The sequence below is a fragment of the Desmodus rotundus genome, chromosome 1 (genome assembly GCF_022682495.2).
Source record: "Desmodus rotundus isolate HL8 chromosome 1, HLdesRot8A.1, whole genome shotgun sequence".
In the NCBI taxonomy this organism is placed as follows: domain Eukaryota; kingdom Metazoa; phylum Chordata; class Mammalia; order Chiroptera; family Phyllostomidae; genus Desmodus; species Desmodus rotundus.
In genome coordinates this window covers 87115633-87131609 of record NC_071387.1, presented here as the reverse complement: position 1 = coordinate 87131609, position 15977 = coordinate 87115633, and the positions used below count along the sequence as shown (strand labels likewise).

At 43.3% G+C, this 15977-nt stretch overlaps 2 protein-coding genes across 19 annotated transcripts in view; one reads left to right on the top strand and one right to left on the bottom strand.

Annotated features, from left to right (window-relative positions):
- The window catches only part of IQCK (IQ motif containing K), a 217422-nt gene extending 212922 nt beyond the window's left edge, over positions 1–4500 (bottom strand). For 9 of the 15 annotated variants that reach the window (XR_008427022.1, XR_008427025.1, XM_045195357.2 and 6 more), the window contains exons 1-2: positions 4288–4500; positions 3402–3551 (exon numbers count right to left, since the gene is read on the bottom strand). Coding sequence is in view for 12 of the 15 variants with exons in the window: in XM_045195357.2 (XP_045051292.2) it covers positions 3402–3551; positions 4288–4450 (313 nt within the window). In the remaining 3 variants the exon portion in view is untranslated. The remainder of the gene's footprint in view (positions 1–3401; positions 3552–4287) is intronic. The other 6 variants (XM_045195360.2, XM_071221723.1, XM_053925862.1 and 3 more) reach the window with 3 other exon arrangements.
- KNOP1 (lysine rich nucleolar protein 1) overlaps positions 4470–15977 on the top strand; it is a 35794-nt gene continuing 24286 nt past the window's right edge. The window contains exons 1-4 of one of the 4 annotated variants that reach the window (XM_024560487.3): positions 4470–4617; positions 5329–5388; positions 7439–8358; positions 10014–10082. In XM_024560487.3, the coding sequence (XP_024416255.2) occupies positions 7441–8358; positions 10014–10082 (987 nt within the window). In that variant the 5' untranslated portion in view covers positions 4470–4617; positions 5329–5388; positions 7439–7440. The other 3 variants (XM_053925800.1, XM_024560486.3, XM_045195368.2) reach the window with 3 other exon arrangements.

Genomic DNA, 15977 nt, shown 5'->3' with positions numbered 1-15977 from the left:
TATATATCCTAAGAGAATGCAATACTTAACCTTGAAGACAGGATTACCACAAAGCCTATTTTTTATGTGTGCTGTGAGAAACTGAGTGTACTCATTATGCCATAGAAAATTGCATTTGTTAGAATGTTTGTTTTAAGAAATTGGACTGATGAGCCCTGGCCAAGTGGCTCAGTTGGTTGGAGCATCATCCCGTACACCAAAAGGTTGTGGGTTCGATTCCAGTTCACGGTACATACCTAAGTTGTGGGTTCAATACTCGCTCGGGCAAGTAAAGGGAGGCAAACAATATATGTTTCCATCTCACATCAATGTCACTCTCTCTCTCTAAAATCCATAAAAACATATCATCAGGTGAAGATTAAAAAAAAGAAGGAAATTGGACTTATTTATATAGGTTAGTAATAATCATTAATATGCCAGTGTGTGTAATTCACTATCTTTTTTTTTTTCTTTAAGATTTCATTTATTTAGACTTCCGGCCAAGATGGAGGCATAGGTAGACACACTGTGCCTCCTCAGACAACCAAAAAAAGGACAACAACAATTTAAAAAACAAAAAACAACCAGAACTGACAGAATCAAACTGTATGGAAGTCCAACAACCAAGAAGTTGAAGAAGACACATTCATCCAGACCAGTAGGAGGGGTGGACATGAGCATCCAGGTGGAGAGGACCCTCAGCAAGGTGGTGGCGGGAGGACAGGGACGGGCAAGACAGCGGCTGGTGGACCCGGCAACAGACCAAGCAACCGAGGGCTCCAGTGCAGGGAAATAAAGCCTCAAAATTTGTGACTGAAAACACCTGTGGGGGTTGAGGCGGCAGCAGGAGAAACTCCCAGCCTCACAGAAGAGTTTGTTGGAGAGACCCACAGAATATACACAAACCCACACACTGGGAATCGGCATCAGAAGGGCCCAATTTGATTGTGGGTAATGAGGGAAGTGACTGCAATCTGGCAAAGAGCGGAGCACCATTGTTCCCTCTCGGATCCCCTCCCCACGTACAGCGTCCCAGCACAGCGATGTGTGTTGCCCCGCCCTGGTGATTACCTAAGGCCCCTTTACACAAAAGGCACACCAAGACAAAAAAATGGTCCAAATGAAAGAACAGATCAAAGCTCCAGAAAAACTACAACTAAGCGACGAAGAGATAGCCAATCTATCGGATGCATAGCTCAAAACACTGGTAATCAGGATGCTCACAGAATTGGTTGAATTTGGTCACAAATTACATGAAAAAAAAGAAGGCTACGCTAAGTGAAATAAATAAAATTTACAGGGAACCAACAGTGATGGGAAGGAAACTGGGACTCAGATCAACGGTGTGGACTAGAAGGAAGAAAGAAACATACAAGCGGAAAAGAATGAAGAAACAAGAATTCAAAAAATGAGAAGCAGCTTAGGAACCTCCAGGACATCTTTAAAGTTCCAACATCTGAATCATAGGGGTGCCAAAGAGAGAAGAGGAAGAGCAAACAATTGAAAACTTATTTGAAAACATAATGAAGGAGAACTTCCCCGGTCTGGCAAAGGAAATAGACTTCTAGGAAGTCCAGGAAGCCCAGAGAGTCCCAAAGAAGCTGGACCCAAGGAGGAACACACCAAGGCACATCATAATTACATTACCCAAGATTAAAAATAAGGAGAGAATCTTAGAAGCAGCAAGAGAAAAGGAGACAGTTACCTACCAAGGAGTTACAAAAGACAGTTACTTACAGTTGCAAAGGAGTTCCCATAAGACTGTCAGCTGACTTCTCAAAAGAGAACTCACAGGCAAGAAGGGGCTAGAAAGAAGTATTCCAAGTCATGGACCTACATCCAAGATTGCTCTACCTGGCAAAGCTTTCATTTAGAATGGAAGGACAGATAAAGTGCTTCTCAGATGAGGTCAAGTTAAAGGAGTTCATCATCACCAAGCCCTTTTTATATGAAATGTTAAAGGGATTTATCTAAGAAAAAGAAGATAAAAAATATGAACAGTAAAATGACAGCAAACTCAGTTATTATCAACTACACCTAAAACAAAAACAAAAGCAAACTAAGCAAACAACTAGAACATGAATAGATTCACAGAAATAGAGATCACATGGAGGGTTATCAACAGGGGAGTGGGAGGGGGACAGAGGGTGAAAAGGTACAGAGAATAAGTAGCATAAATGGTAGGCAGAAAATAGACAGGGGGAGGGTAAGAGTAGTATAGGAAATGATGAAGCTCAAGAACTTGTATGTATGACCCATGGACATGAACTATAGGGGGGGAATGTGGGTGGGAGGGGGGAATGAAGAGGGGGAAATGGGACAACTGTAATAGCATAATCAATAAAATATATATATTAAAAAAAGATTTCACTTATTTAGTTTTAGAGAGGAAGGAGGAAACAGGGAGAGAAACATCAATGTGAGAAACACTGATTGGTTGCCTCTCCTATGTGCCCCGACTGGAGACTGAATCTGCAACCCAGACATGTGCCCTGAGTGGGAATAGAACCGGCCAGCCCTCGCTTTGTGGAACAACGTCCAACCAACTGAGCCACACTGGTCAGGACTAAGTCAACATCTTGAGCTCACTAACTTCATGGTGTAACTATATCACTTCATAAGTGACATAAATTCACTTGCTTCTCAGAGAGCACCAAAACCCTTTGTCTTTGCTTTCACCCTACAGGAGAAAATAAAGACCAAAATAAATGCCATGATTCTAAAACACAATGCAGGGCATGTTTCTGTTTCAACAAAACAAACCTTTTTTGAGCACTTCTAAATGCCGGGCACATTGCTGAGCACCTTTGCATATACCATCTTATTTGACTTCTTGACAACAGCCATGGTAGGTACAAGGATTATTCCTGTCTTACAGATGAGGTTGAGTAGCTTCCCTAACAAAACACCACTAGCTATGAAGAGCTATTTGCTTGGAGAATTGAAAGCTCTGGGTGAAGGGCAGTCACAATAACAACTTTCAAGTATCTGACTAGATTCTTTAATGGTAGAGTGATTAGCATATGACACTATACTTAGTGTTATAGCACCAAGGACGTAAGGACTAATAGATACAAGTTACAAAGAGGACACTCAAGATGAAACAGGCTTTTCTGGATATAATGCAATGTAATACTTGGAGAATAAATTCGAGCACTGGATGGAAGTTGAAATGGATGGCCTATGAGGGCAGCTATCAACTCTGAATCCACTATTCTCTTCCTCCTCCGTATTTTTCACTTCTCTCAACCCATCACCCTCTCTTTCCTTCAACCTGGACCCATACACTAGTGCATTCATCCTTTTTTTCCATTCAACCAATATTTGCTGACCTGTATCATCCATTGTAGCAGCCACTGGCGGCTATCTAAATTTATGAAAATTAAGTAAAATAAAAAATGCAGCTCCCAAGTTGTACTAACCACATTTCAAGGGCTGAAATAACCACATGTGCCTAGTGGCTACCACATTGGAAAGTTCTGCTAGACAGTGCTGTTTCCGACAGCTGAGGTGGTGATGGTAGACACAAGAATGAAAAAATCTTGAGTTCTTGACCTTAAGGAGCTTATAGCCTAGGAGAGGAAACAAAACAACACCCATGAGTTTTTGCTGTACATCGGGCAGTGTGCTAAGTACTTTCTGAGACCATTTGGGTTCATCCTCCTAACACCATAAAATAGGTGCCATCATTATACTCCTTTTACAGAGAGAGTAAGAGTAACAAGTTAAATTAACTTGCCCAACGTATTTGGAGTATTTTTCATAGGGCCTCATGACCAAGGGTATGTACGTGCGGGGCCACAAAATAAGGTGAGGATCCGTTTGGGGATCTTAAGGGAAGGTTAGAAGTGCAGAGGGATTAACACCCAAGTCTCTCTCTAGACCATGGTTGTTCAACATGTAGGCCACTGATTATCAACATCAGAATTTCCAGGGTGAGCATTAAAGTGCTGACTCCTAGCATCCCTTTTGGAGCTTTGTGGGCGGGCGCAGGTAATCTACATCTGTCCCAGAGATTCTTTCCTAATCACTAGATGACGTTTGAGTATCACTGGTCCACACTACCTGGTCCCCTTTTATTGCGCTTTCCCCAACCTCCCCCATACTTGCCACCTGACTACGGATGAACGTTGGAGGCCGTGCTGGGTGACTCAGGCAGGGCTCTCCGGGCCTGTTTCCCTGGTGTAAAATGGGGAGCTCCGCGGGTCTGAGGCGCAACAGTCAACTGGCGCAAAGAAGGCGTCCAATTACGCGGCCGCCGCTGGGCCGCCAGAGTCCCGCCCCTCTCGGCTCGCCCGGCCTGCCTACCTTCACAGATCTGCTCCCACAGGTTCTTCCCTGGCGGTTCTGCAACCTTCCCCGGCGAGAGGGACCGCTCGGGGGACGTGGGGCACACGGTGGCCACTGGCGTCCTGGCGGTGACAGACAACTCTAAGGAGTAGGCCTCGCGTTGCCCAGAGAAACTGTTCATTCGCCCGAGTGCCAACCTGAGCGCGGTTTCCACGGCAACCACGCTATGCCCCGGCCGCGACCCGGAAGAAGCAGGAGCTCTCGAACAGCGGGCCAGCCTCTCGAAGTTGATATCCGGGTCACTCCGGAGTGGGTTCTCTATTGGAGTCGGAGAAGTTTGACCTGCGGGTGAGAGCGGGTTATGCCACGTTAGAAGGGTGGTGAGGGGTCTGAAGATGCGGCTTGAGGTCTGGGCCAGCGAACAGAGTGAGAAGCGGAGGACCTGCATCCTCAAGTTCACGCCGCCCCCCTCTCTCCCCGGTCTCCGGTGTGCCCTCGCCCTGGCTTGAGGCCGCCGCCTCCAGGAAAGTTCTCCCTCCTTGTAGCCGGGCCCACGGCTGGATTCTTTCCAGTGTGTTAGTGTGCAAGCTTCGACGCAGCGGAGCCTTTGAGGAACCAGCCTTGCCTCCTGGGTCCCTTGCTTCCTGCTAGTGATCCTGCGGTGGGAGTGGGGTCTTGGTGCTCTTGTGCAGAACCCGGGCTCCATGTCTCGGCCTACATTCCAACCACTTTTTTTTTCTTCTCTTTTTAAATCACTTGTCGGCTTTGGGACTCAGGGCAAGTGAATTAAAGTTTCCAAGCCTCAGTTTGCAAGTCTCCGAGATGGGGTAGTCATACCAGCTCTCATGAGGCCGCCACGACAATTTTGTTGGGTTCACTTTGTCTTGTCGAAGGAGTGAATACATTTGAGGTCGCAGGGTTGAAGAGGATCTTCATTGCTAAAGAGGATGGATGATACAGTGTTCTGAATGACAGAGATGAAAAGACAAGGTGATTAAGTTGACAACAATCTTCCTTTGGTTTATTTTATTTAATTTTGTCTTATTTTTTTTTTATCAGGTCTGTTGACAACTACTCTATCGGAGGCACCCTGTGCTCCCTGGACTCCACTCTCTCCAGGTTTGCACCTTCTCCCTCTCCTTTGCCATCCCTTCTTTCTCTGCCCACCCATTTAAATGTCTACTCTCTAAGACTCTGTATCAGACTGTTTGTGTTCAACATTTAATTACCAACCATATATTCCAAAGTTTATTTTGCCCTTGTCAGCCTGGTCACCTCTGAACCTCAGACCCATATAGCCACCTGTCCATGGAACATCTCCACTTAAATATCTCAAAGCATCTGTTCAAACCAGCATGCCTCCAGCCTCCCACCACCATCTTCAGTTCCTTTGTCTCAGGGATTAGTGCCAACATCTTGCAGTTGTCCAGAGTGGAAAACCGTTCTAAAGAAAGTTTCCTGACAACTGGTAGTCTAGGTTAGAAGACCTCCATTATCCTGACATTACCTCTGTGCTTGCTTTTATCACCTGTATCATCTATGTTATTACACCTCTTTCCCTCCCACATCTACTTGCTTTTTGATGGCAGGTGTTTTATCTTGTTAATCTTTGTATCTTTAGTATTCATCCCTCATTCAATGAGTACATATTTTTGACACCCATGTGCCAGGTACAGAGTCTCTGCCAGGTACAAGCAGATCTAATTTTACTGTGCTTCACTTTATTGCACTTCAAAGATGTTGTGTTTTTACAAATGGAGGACGACCCTCCACCAGCCAAAAGATTGCTATTTGCTGTATTGTGATACTCACTTTATTATGGTGGTCTGGAACTGAACCCACAAAAGTCTACCTCTACAGCAGAAAATAGGACATGAGTGAATGAGTGGATGCTCCCTTGACTCTCCAGGAGCAATTATGAATGCACTTGAGCTCTACCTCAGGCCTGGCTGGTTCTTTGAAGCTGCTGAGAGTGAGGCAGGTCTGATGCTGAAGAGAAATCTAAGATGGAGAAGTTCCTGACCTTCCCTCCCACTATGTAAACCTTCTGTTAGAGGATGTTTGTTTGTTTCTGGTTTCCCCGAATGTCTCCACGTCATCCAGGGAGCAACAGGAACTGGTATGGTGACTAGGGTGAGAGAAATAGCCCAGCTGGAAGCCGAAGTGTATTGAGGGCTCCAGCCTCTTCTTACAGGTGCCTCCCTGACATTTTCCAAAAAAAATATAAATAAGTAAAAGGCTGAGCACTCTAGGTTGCTAATTGTCATCTTCAGTCATTAAATGTTAGCAATTTATTTGAAAATTTTAAAAGGCAGGCTGGATGTCCTCGTCCTTGCTCCCCCACACCTGCCTCTGATTTAGTTGAACTCTTCTTTATAGATAGGGAAAGTGAGGCCTGGAGAAGCCAGCAGCTATGAGGCAAGAATGTCAACAGTCACCACTTGAACTAGGTGTTATGTGCCCTAGCTGGGGCTCCTCTCACCATACTTCTCTGCTGGTCTTATTACTAGCCACATGGGGAAGTAATTAGGAGAATGAGTCACTCGGGTGCAGGTTGGGGGAATTAATTTTTAGACACAAAGCAGAACTATTTAGATGAACAGACATACAGGTTAATTGTGCCACAGTCACTGCATTGGTGGGAATCAGCAAGAAGGGCTGACGTTAGGAATTCTGTACTCTTCATCCAGTATAAGGTGAGTCCTTGGAGGGCAGTGCCTGGTCTGTCTGGTTTGATTGCAGTTGTACTCATAGGGTAGGCAGTTGGTAAATTTCTGTAGAATGAGTAACTAGGCTTAGAGGTTTGAGGAAGAGGATTAGGAAAAGGAGTCAACAATGTAGCAAGCACTTTCCATGGATTATCTCAGTTTATTCTTTCCAACAGCCCTTTGAGAAGTGTTTTCCCACATTTTCCAGATGGGAAAATTAAGGCTCAGGGAGAATAGGTGAGTGACTTAAGGTAAGGCAGCAGTTTGGATTTCAACTTGGGGCTGTCTGAATGTTAGCTCCATTCTATGTCTTTGATAATATTTCCCTTTGCTCATGTGGAATCATGCTTGTTTTCCCAGACCATCCACTCAAAGAAACATGACTCTTGGCAATACCTAGTTGAATTGTACACAACATGGTTTGGTGTAGGGATAACTTGTACCCTTTATTTTTATTTTAGGAATGATCACCAAGACCCACAAAGGAGACCTGAGCCTTGGGCTTCCAGAGAAGAACAGGAAGAATAAAGTAATGATCAGAGAACCAGAGACTCAGTACTCAGTTGTAAACAGTAACAGTTATTTCACTGAAGTGTGTACCACAAGAGCTGTATCACCCATGAAGAGTGTGACCCAAGGGCAGGTATCTGAGATGCCTCTAGTGAAGAAAAAGAAGAAGAAAAAGAAGGGCCACAGCACTCTCTGTGAGGAGCACCTAGAACTGGAGACCATGTTATGTGCCAGGTGGACAGAGAAGTCTCCCAGCCCCAGGTCACAGGCTATTAGTCCATCTGAGTCCCTCAGTGGGGAAAAGAAAAAGAAGAGGAAGTCCTTTTGGCCTCTGGCCGTGTCCCCTGATTTGAGGATGAAGACCTCCCTGGACCCCAGACAGAGGGAGGAAGTGACCAGAGTTGGCAAGAAGCTCAAAATAGACAAGAAGGAAGAAAAAGCCCAGGAAACCACAGCCTTCTCAGTCAGGGACACTTGGTTCGATGAGGCCAGGAGTCTGCATGCTTGCTCATTGGGAAAGGATGACCAGGAACAGGCAGCTTTGGGGCAGAAAAGGAAGCAGGGGAGCCTCAGGGAACATAACATGAAGATGAAGAAAAAGAAAATCCACCAGGAGGGAGAAACCCACTTTGGCCACCCCAAGCCCTCTAGGTCTATGGAGAGCAGCCCTAGGAAAGTAAGTAAAAAGAAGCCAGTCAAAGTTGAGGCTTCAGAATACATCCCAATAGGAGATGGCCTCAAGTCCCCTGTGAAGAAGAAAAGGAAGTCCAATAAAAAGGCTGGGCAGCCAGGCATTGAGGAGCCAACTCTGAAGAAAAAAAGAACAAAGAAGAGGAAAGAGAGCAAAGTATCAGGAGAAACTTGGGAGGAGGTAGGTTGTCCTTCAGAAGTTGACTCTACTTTGGGAGGATAAGGGTGGAGTTTAGAAGTATATGTATGTGTACATGTGCGCACATGGGCAACTCAACTTTTCAGCTGACAGAACTCTAAACTGACTTAAGCCAGAAAAGGGATTTACTGACATGTGTAACTTACTGAGGGGTGGGTCTGGCACAAGACGAAGGGGCTCAGTTAATACTGACTGAAGGACAAATTTCCTGGAGTTGGATCATCAAGGTGTCTATGTGGCCTGTGCTCAGCTCTACCAGATATAGTTGGGGATTATAGGGACCTTCACAAGATGTAGTTCTGCATCCAGGATTTCTTCCAGCTCTGCCCTGGTCCACCATTAGACTGGATTTCACCAATTTCCTCCTTTATTCAGAAACTTTTGGGGTTTAAGAGGGTTTGGAGCTCAACTCTCATCAGAATCTAGAATCCCTTCTGCCAAGAACCCAGTGAAAGGTAGTCAATTCCCCTCTGCTTAACATCTTTGACAGGGACTCAGCCTACCAGAGCAGCTCCTGAAATGTATGTATGTCTTCAAGGTCTTCCCAGATTATGTTACACAGAACAGAGCCATCTGGGGATAAGTGAAATGTGGCAGTTGTCATTACTGAAGGGAAAATGGCCGGCCTGAGGCCTCACCATCAGAGAGTCCCTCAAAGTCTGAAGCCAGTGAGAGAGTGTGGCCCATGTAAGCATGCATGGTAAGTGCAGGCCCAGTGAGGATGTCCCATGACAGCTGAGGTATGTGAGGGGCCTTGGCCATTTGTGCAAATGAAGCAGCAGGTGCAGAGGCCCTGGGAGGAGCGAAGAGGCTGGGGCGGGGAGAACTGGGTGACAGTGACAAAACCCTAGAGACCATAGAAATCTGGATTTTATGTAAGCAAGATGAGAGCCTTAGGAGTGTTTTGGAGAATGAGGTATAGTGATCTGATTGGGGGAGGGGGGAGTTTAGATATAATTAACATAAAATTATGTACATTTAAGGTATACAGCGTATTCTGATTGAATTTTTAAAGCTCACCTGAGCTGCTTGTGGAATGGACCAGGATTGGAGGATGATGAAGCAGGAGTTATAGACCCTTAGTTTTCCAGACAGGAGAGAAGGCAGTGACTAGGGAGTGTGGTTGAGCAGTGTGGAGGAGAGAATTGGGTAGGTTTGGGTTTGCTGGCAGGCCTGTTCCCCACACCCATCAGAGGCCTGAGCCCACTGCTGCATTTCCTGGTCCTTGCCGTCCTGTCTCCCACCCACACCTTCGCTATCAGTGGGACCATATGTTTCTCCTCTTTCCTGGTTTGGCGTCACCCTGGGAGGTCAGGTGACTAGTGGCAGGAAAGGTCATGCCCCTAGACTGAGTCAGGAGACTTGAGTTAGTGTCAGCCCTACCCCTGAGCTGTGGGGGTGACCTCATGATAGTTCACCTCTCTGAACCTTATTCTTCATCTGTCAAATAGGTGAGTGGCATGCTTTTGAGAAGAATCATGGAAGAGAGGATGTCAAATGTTCTGTAGGTGACAGAGTTTGGGATGCTGCTAGGTTCTTGGGTCTTTTCTGGACTTTGTCATAATCTTACCGTACAGGGCTGCCTGGGCAGAAGCCAGCCTATGCTTCACTTTTGCTCCCTTTGCTCTCCTGTGTAGGAGCCTGACACAGACTTAGAAGTGGTGTTGGAAAAGAAAGGCAACATGGATGAGGCGCACATAGACCAGGTATGGTCCAGGTCCTTATCCCCCTCACATGTGTCTTGCTGTTGCCCCTCCTATCAGGCCACAAGATCCTGGTCTCAAAGGGCACAGAACTCCAAAGGCCACCAGTCTAGTTTCTGTGGCACATCTTCCATGGCAGAGAGTCCTGTGGCCTTCTCTACTTCATGTGAGAGAGCCTTTCACTGCTATGTTATTGGCTGAGGGACCATCTGGTTATTTAAGAACTTCAGGCTGAGGCTCTTCTTGTAACCACTGCAGTGGGGAAAGAGGTGCATGTCCCCGACACCTAAAGCCAGGGCAGGGAACACATGCTCAGCCAGGCCCACACATTGTCACCTGCTGGCTTCAATTCAAGAGTATTTAGAGAAGTGGTTTGGTTGTGGACTAGTTTCTGTTTCTGTCAAACCTTACCAGGTCCCCTGGTAAGTGCTTTCTGTATGGGAGCTGGACTTTCTGGAATTGGGGTACTTTCACAACCCTGAACCCCAAGGCCTGGTTGGACAGTGTAGTAACTACATAGGCTTGGCTATTGGCTATTACTAATGAGGTGACCTAGGGTAGTCACTAACCTTGCTTAACCTCATATAGGTGAAAACCAAACCAGGTTGTGTTATGAGACACTTAGCAGGGGTCTACCTGATACTTACACATTTAAAAAAAAGTATTCTCTATTATATTACAGTTGTCCCAATTTTTTTCCCTTTTGCCCCCGTCAGTCCTTTCTCCATTGTCCATGTCCATGGGTCATTCCAACAGGTACTTTGACTAGTACCTTCCCCTTCCTTCCACCATTGCCCAATCCCCCCTTACTCTTTCCCTCCTACAGCTATCAGTCTGTTCCATGTTTCCATGTCTCTGGTTCTGTTTTTCTTGTTAGTTTATTTTGTTCATTTCAGTTATAAGTGAGATTGTATGGTATTTGTGTTTGGCTGACTGGCTTATTTCACTTAGCATAATAGTCTCCAGTTCCATCTATGCTGTCCGAACAGGTAGGACTTCTTTCTTTCTGCTACATAGTATTCCATTGTGTAGATGACCCACAGTTTTTTAATTCACTCATCTACTGATGGGCACTTGGGCTGTTTCTAACACTTTGTTGTTGTTGTTTTTAAGATTTTATTTATTTATTCCTAGAGAGTGGAAGAGAGGAAGAGAAACATCAGTGTGTGGCTGCCTCTCACGTGGCACGCACTGGGGACTTGGTCCACAACCCAGGCATGTGCCCTGACTGGGAATCAAACACTGCAACCCTTTGGTTCACAGCCTGCGCTCAACCCACTGAGCTATACTAGCCAGGGCCAACACTTTGTTATTGTAAATAGTGCTGCTGTGAACATAGGGGTACATAAGTTATTTTCAGTTTGTATTTCAGGATTCATAGGGTATATTCCAGGCAGTAGAATCACTGGGTCATAAGGCAGTTCCATTTTTAATTTTTTCCACAGTGGCTGCACCAGTCTGTATTCCCAGCAACAGTGCAGTAGGGTTCCATTTCCTCCACATCCTCACCAGCACTTGTTTGTTGATTTATTAATGATAGCCATTCTGACAGGTATAAGGTGATAGCTCATTATAGCTTTAATTTGCATCTCTCTGATTGCTAGTGATGTTGAGCATCTTTTTATAAGTCTGTGGGCCATCTGTGTGTCCTCCTTCGAGAAGTGTCTGTTCAAGGCCTTTGCTCATTTTTTAATTGGGTTGTTTTTCTGGTGTTGAATCATATTAGTTCTTTATATATTTTGGAAATTAAACCATTATTCAATGTGTTATTGGCAAGTATGTTCTCCCATAACAATTGGTTCTCTTTTCATCTTAATGATAGTTTCTTTAACTATGTGGAAAGTTTTTAATTTGATGTATTCCCATGTATTTTTTTTTTCCCCTTTATTTTCCTTTCCTAGGAGATATATCGGTGAAAATACTGCCACATGGGATTTCTGAAATTTTACTGCGTATGTTTTCTGCTAGGACTTTTATGGTATCACAACTTAATTTAAGTCCTTTATCCATTTTGGGTTTATTCTGGTGTATGATGTAAGTTGGTGGTCTAGTTTCATGTTTTTGCATGTACCAGTTCAGTTCTCCCAACACCATTTATTAAAGAGACTCTTTCTCCATTGTATGCTCATGCTCCCTTTGTCAAATATTAATTGACCACAGAAACATGGGTTTATTTCTGGGCTCTCTACTGGTTCCATTGATGTATGTGTGTGTTCTTATGCCAGTCCAGACTATCTGGATTATACTGGCCTTTGTAGTGTAGTTTAATATCAAGTATAGTGATCTTCCTGTTTTATTCTTCTTTCTCTGGATTGCTGAGGCCATTTGGGGTCTTTTCTGGTTCCATATAAATTTTTGGAATATTCTGACCTATGAAATATAACATTGATATTTTAAAAGGCATTGTGTTGAACCTATAGATTACTTTGGGTAGTATGGACATTTTAATGAGGTTAATTCTTCCAATCCATGAACATAGTATATGCTTCCATTTATTTGTATCTTCCTCAGTTTCTTTCTTCAGTGTTCTTTAGTTTTCCAAGTACGGGTCTTCACTTCATTGGTTAAATTTATGCCTAGGTACTTTATTTTTCTCGTTACTTTAGTAAATGGGATTTTTTTCATAGTTTCTTTTTCTGATAATTCATTGTTGGTGTACAAGATGCCATCAATTTCTGACTATTGAATTTGTATCCTGCTATTTTGCTGAATTCACTTACTAGGTTGAGTAGTTTTATGATGGAGACTATAGGGTTTCCTGTTTACACTATCATGTTGTCTGTGATAACAGTTTTACTTCCTCCTTTTCCTATTTGGATGCCTTTTATTTCTTTTTCGTGTACAATCACTGTGACTAGAACTTTCAGCACTATGTTGGATAGAAGTGGTCAAAGCAGGCACCCTTGTCTTGTTCCTGATATTAAGGGAGACACTTTCAGTTTTGCCCATAGAGTATGATGTTGGCAGTAGGTTTCTCTTATGTGGCCTTTATTATTTTGTGGTATGCTCTCTCTATTCCTACTTTGCTGAGTGTTTTTATCATAAATGGCTGCTGGATTTTGTCAAATACTTTTTCAACATCCATTTATATGATCATTTGATTTTTGTCTTTCATTTTGTTTATTCGATGTATTATGTTTATTTGTGGGGAACCGTTCCAAGTGTGGGAAATGTGGCTCAGCCCCCACTCGGAAAAGCCAGTGGGGAGCGAGGTTGGCGGGCAGGACCCACGTCCATGGATAAGTTCTCCAGTGGGAAATCAGGCCTGCATTGTACCCACACTGCTATAAGACTTGCTCTTGCTGAAACTGCCTCACCCTGAATTGAGGAAGCAAATGTTTACTGAGTATTTTTATCGTTACAGAATCTGGGCTAGACCCTCCAGGTATGGGACAAAGCCATTTCAACCATTTCTCCTTTTATATTGCAAATGTCCTCCTTTGATGTATTCAATGACATCCTCTCTGTTGTCAGCAAAAGATAACCACCCAAGACAAACCTATGAATAATAAATGAGGGCCATCTTTGATGTAGGGGGCCTAGAAAAACAATAAAGCCTGTCCAGGCGGGTGTGAAGGGGTCTCTCTCTAACTTGGAGAGAGGCCACGTAGCCCCTTTTCCTCCACAGGATTTCTGTAGTCCGTGTGTATGTGTGTTTGAATACTGAAACCTCAACAGCAGATCTTGCGGGCCAAGATCTGTGTCATTTATTGATTTGCAAATATTACACCATCCTTGCATCTTGGGATACACCCCACTTGATCATGTTATATGATCTGTTTAATGTATTACTGGATCTGGATTGCCAATATTTTGTTGAGAATTTTAGCATCTGTGTTCATCAGAGATACTGGCCTGCAATTTTCTTTCTTTGTCGCGTGTTTACCTTGTTTTGGAATTAGGGTGATACTGATCTCCTAAAAAGAGTTTGGAGTCTTCCCTCGTCTTGAATTTTTTTGTAATACTTTGAGAAGGATAGGAGTTAGTTCTTCTTCAGATGTTTGGTAAAATTCACCCATGAAGCCATCTGGTCCAGGGCTTTTGTGTACCAAGAGTTTTTTGATTACTGCTTCAGTTTCGGTAATGGTTACCAGTCTGTTTAGACTCTCTGCTTCTTCTTGATTCAGTTTTGGGAAATTGTATATTTTCAGAAATATGTCCATTTTGTTTAGGTTGTCCAGTTTCTTGGCATGTAGTTGTTCATAGTAATTTCTTATAATCCTTTGTATTTCTATGGTATCTATTGTTATTTCTCCTCTTTCATTTCTGATTATATTTATTTGTGGTTTTCTCTTTTTTTTTTATTTTCCCTTGATGAGTCTGGTTAAAAGTTTGTCTGTTTTGTTTATCTTGTCAAAGAACAACTCCTGGATTTATTGATTTGGGGGATTTTTTAAATTCTCTATGTCACCTAATTCTACTCTATCTTGATTATTTTCTTCCTTCTACTTGTGCTGGGCTTTGTTTGTTGTTGTTCCTGTTTTCTTTTTTGTCTAGGGTTAGGTTTTTTGAGATTTTTCTATCTTCTTTAGTAGACCTGTGCTGCTGTGAACTTCTTTCTCAGGACTGCCTTTGCTGTGTCCCATAGATTTTGGGTTGTTTTGGGTTCATTTTCATTTGTACAGATACTTTTTGATTGAGATCAATGTTCCATTCCTTTACTTTCAGGCTGGGTAGATAGTCTGTTCTGAGGTAGGACTTCTGTAGACCGCATATATGTGGTTCATGTTTTCTTATCCACTCAGCTACCCTATGTCCTTTGATTGGAGCATTTAATCCATTTACATTTAAGGTTATTATTGATAGGTACTTGTTCAGTGCCATTTTGTCCTTTTGGTCCTGTTTTCGTTTGTCTCTCTGTCTCTCTATTTCTTCTTGTTAATCAGCCCCTTTAGCATTTCTTGCAGTGGTGGCTTGGTGGAAATGTACTTTTAGCCTTCTTTCGTCTGGGAAGCATTTTTATTTTGCTTTTCATTTTAAAGAGACCCTTGCCTGATAGAGAAATCTTGGTTGCGTGTTCTTGCTTTTCATTACATGGAATATTTTGTGCCAATCTCTTCTGGTTTGTACTCTTTCTGTTGAGAAATCAGCTGATAGCCTTATCGGAGCTCCCTTGTATGTTACTAGCTGTTTCTTCCATGCTTTTTTTAAGATTCTCTCTTTGCCTTTAAATTTTGGCATTTTAAATATGTTTCTTGGAGTGGGCCTCTTCGGGTTCATATTGATTGGGACCCTCTATGCTTCCTGAACTTGCGTGATTTTTCCCTCACCAAGTTAGGGAATTTTTCTGTCATTTTTTTTTCAAATAGTTTTTCTATCCCTTGCTCCTTTTCTTCTCCTTCTGGAATTCCCATGGTGCAAATGTTGTTACATTTCATGTCCTGAAGCTCCCTTAAACTATCCTTGTTCTTTTTGAGTCTTTTTATTATTTAGTGCTCTGACTGGTTGTTTTTTTTCTACCTTGTCTTCTTCCAGCTATCTGCTTCATCTGGCATGCTTTTAATTCCTTCTAGTGTATTCTTCCTTTCAGATATTGTATTGTTCATTTCCTTCTGGTTTTTATTCATAGTTTGTATGTCCTGTTTTATGCTGCTGTAGTTCCCACTAAGTTGCTTTTAGCTCCCATTAAGTTCCTTGTAGTTCTGAGTTCCTTGAGCATCCTTATAACCATTTTTTGAACTTTATGTCTGATAGATTGCTTGCCTCAATTTCATTTAGCTCTTTTTCTGGATATTTCCCCTTTCCTTTCGAATGGGGGTTGTTTCTTTGTCTCCCCATTTTAGGTGACTCTTTTCGCTTGTCAGATTGCTCTGCTTTGATTGCCTGTCTTCCTGAGGTGGCCTTCTGTGGTAGAAGTTCTCCTGCCTTAGTGCTGCAGTTTCTTTGATTTCCTAGTCA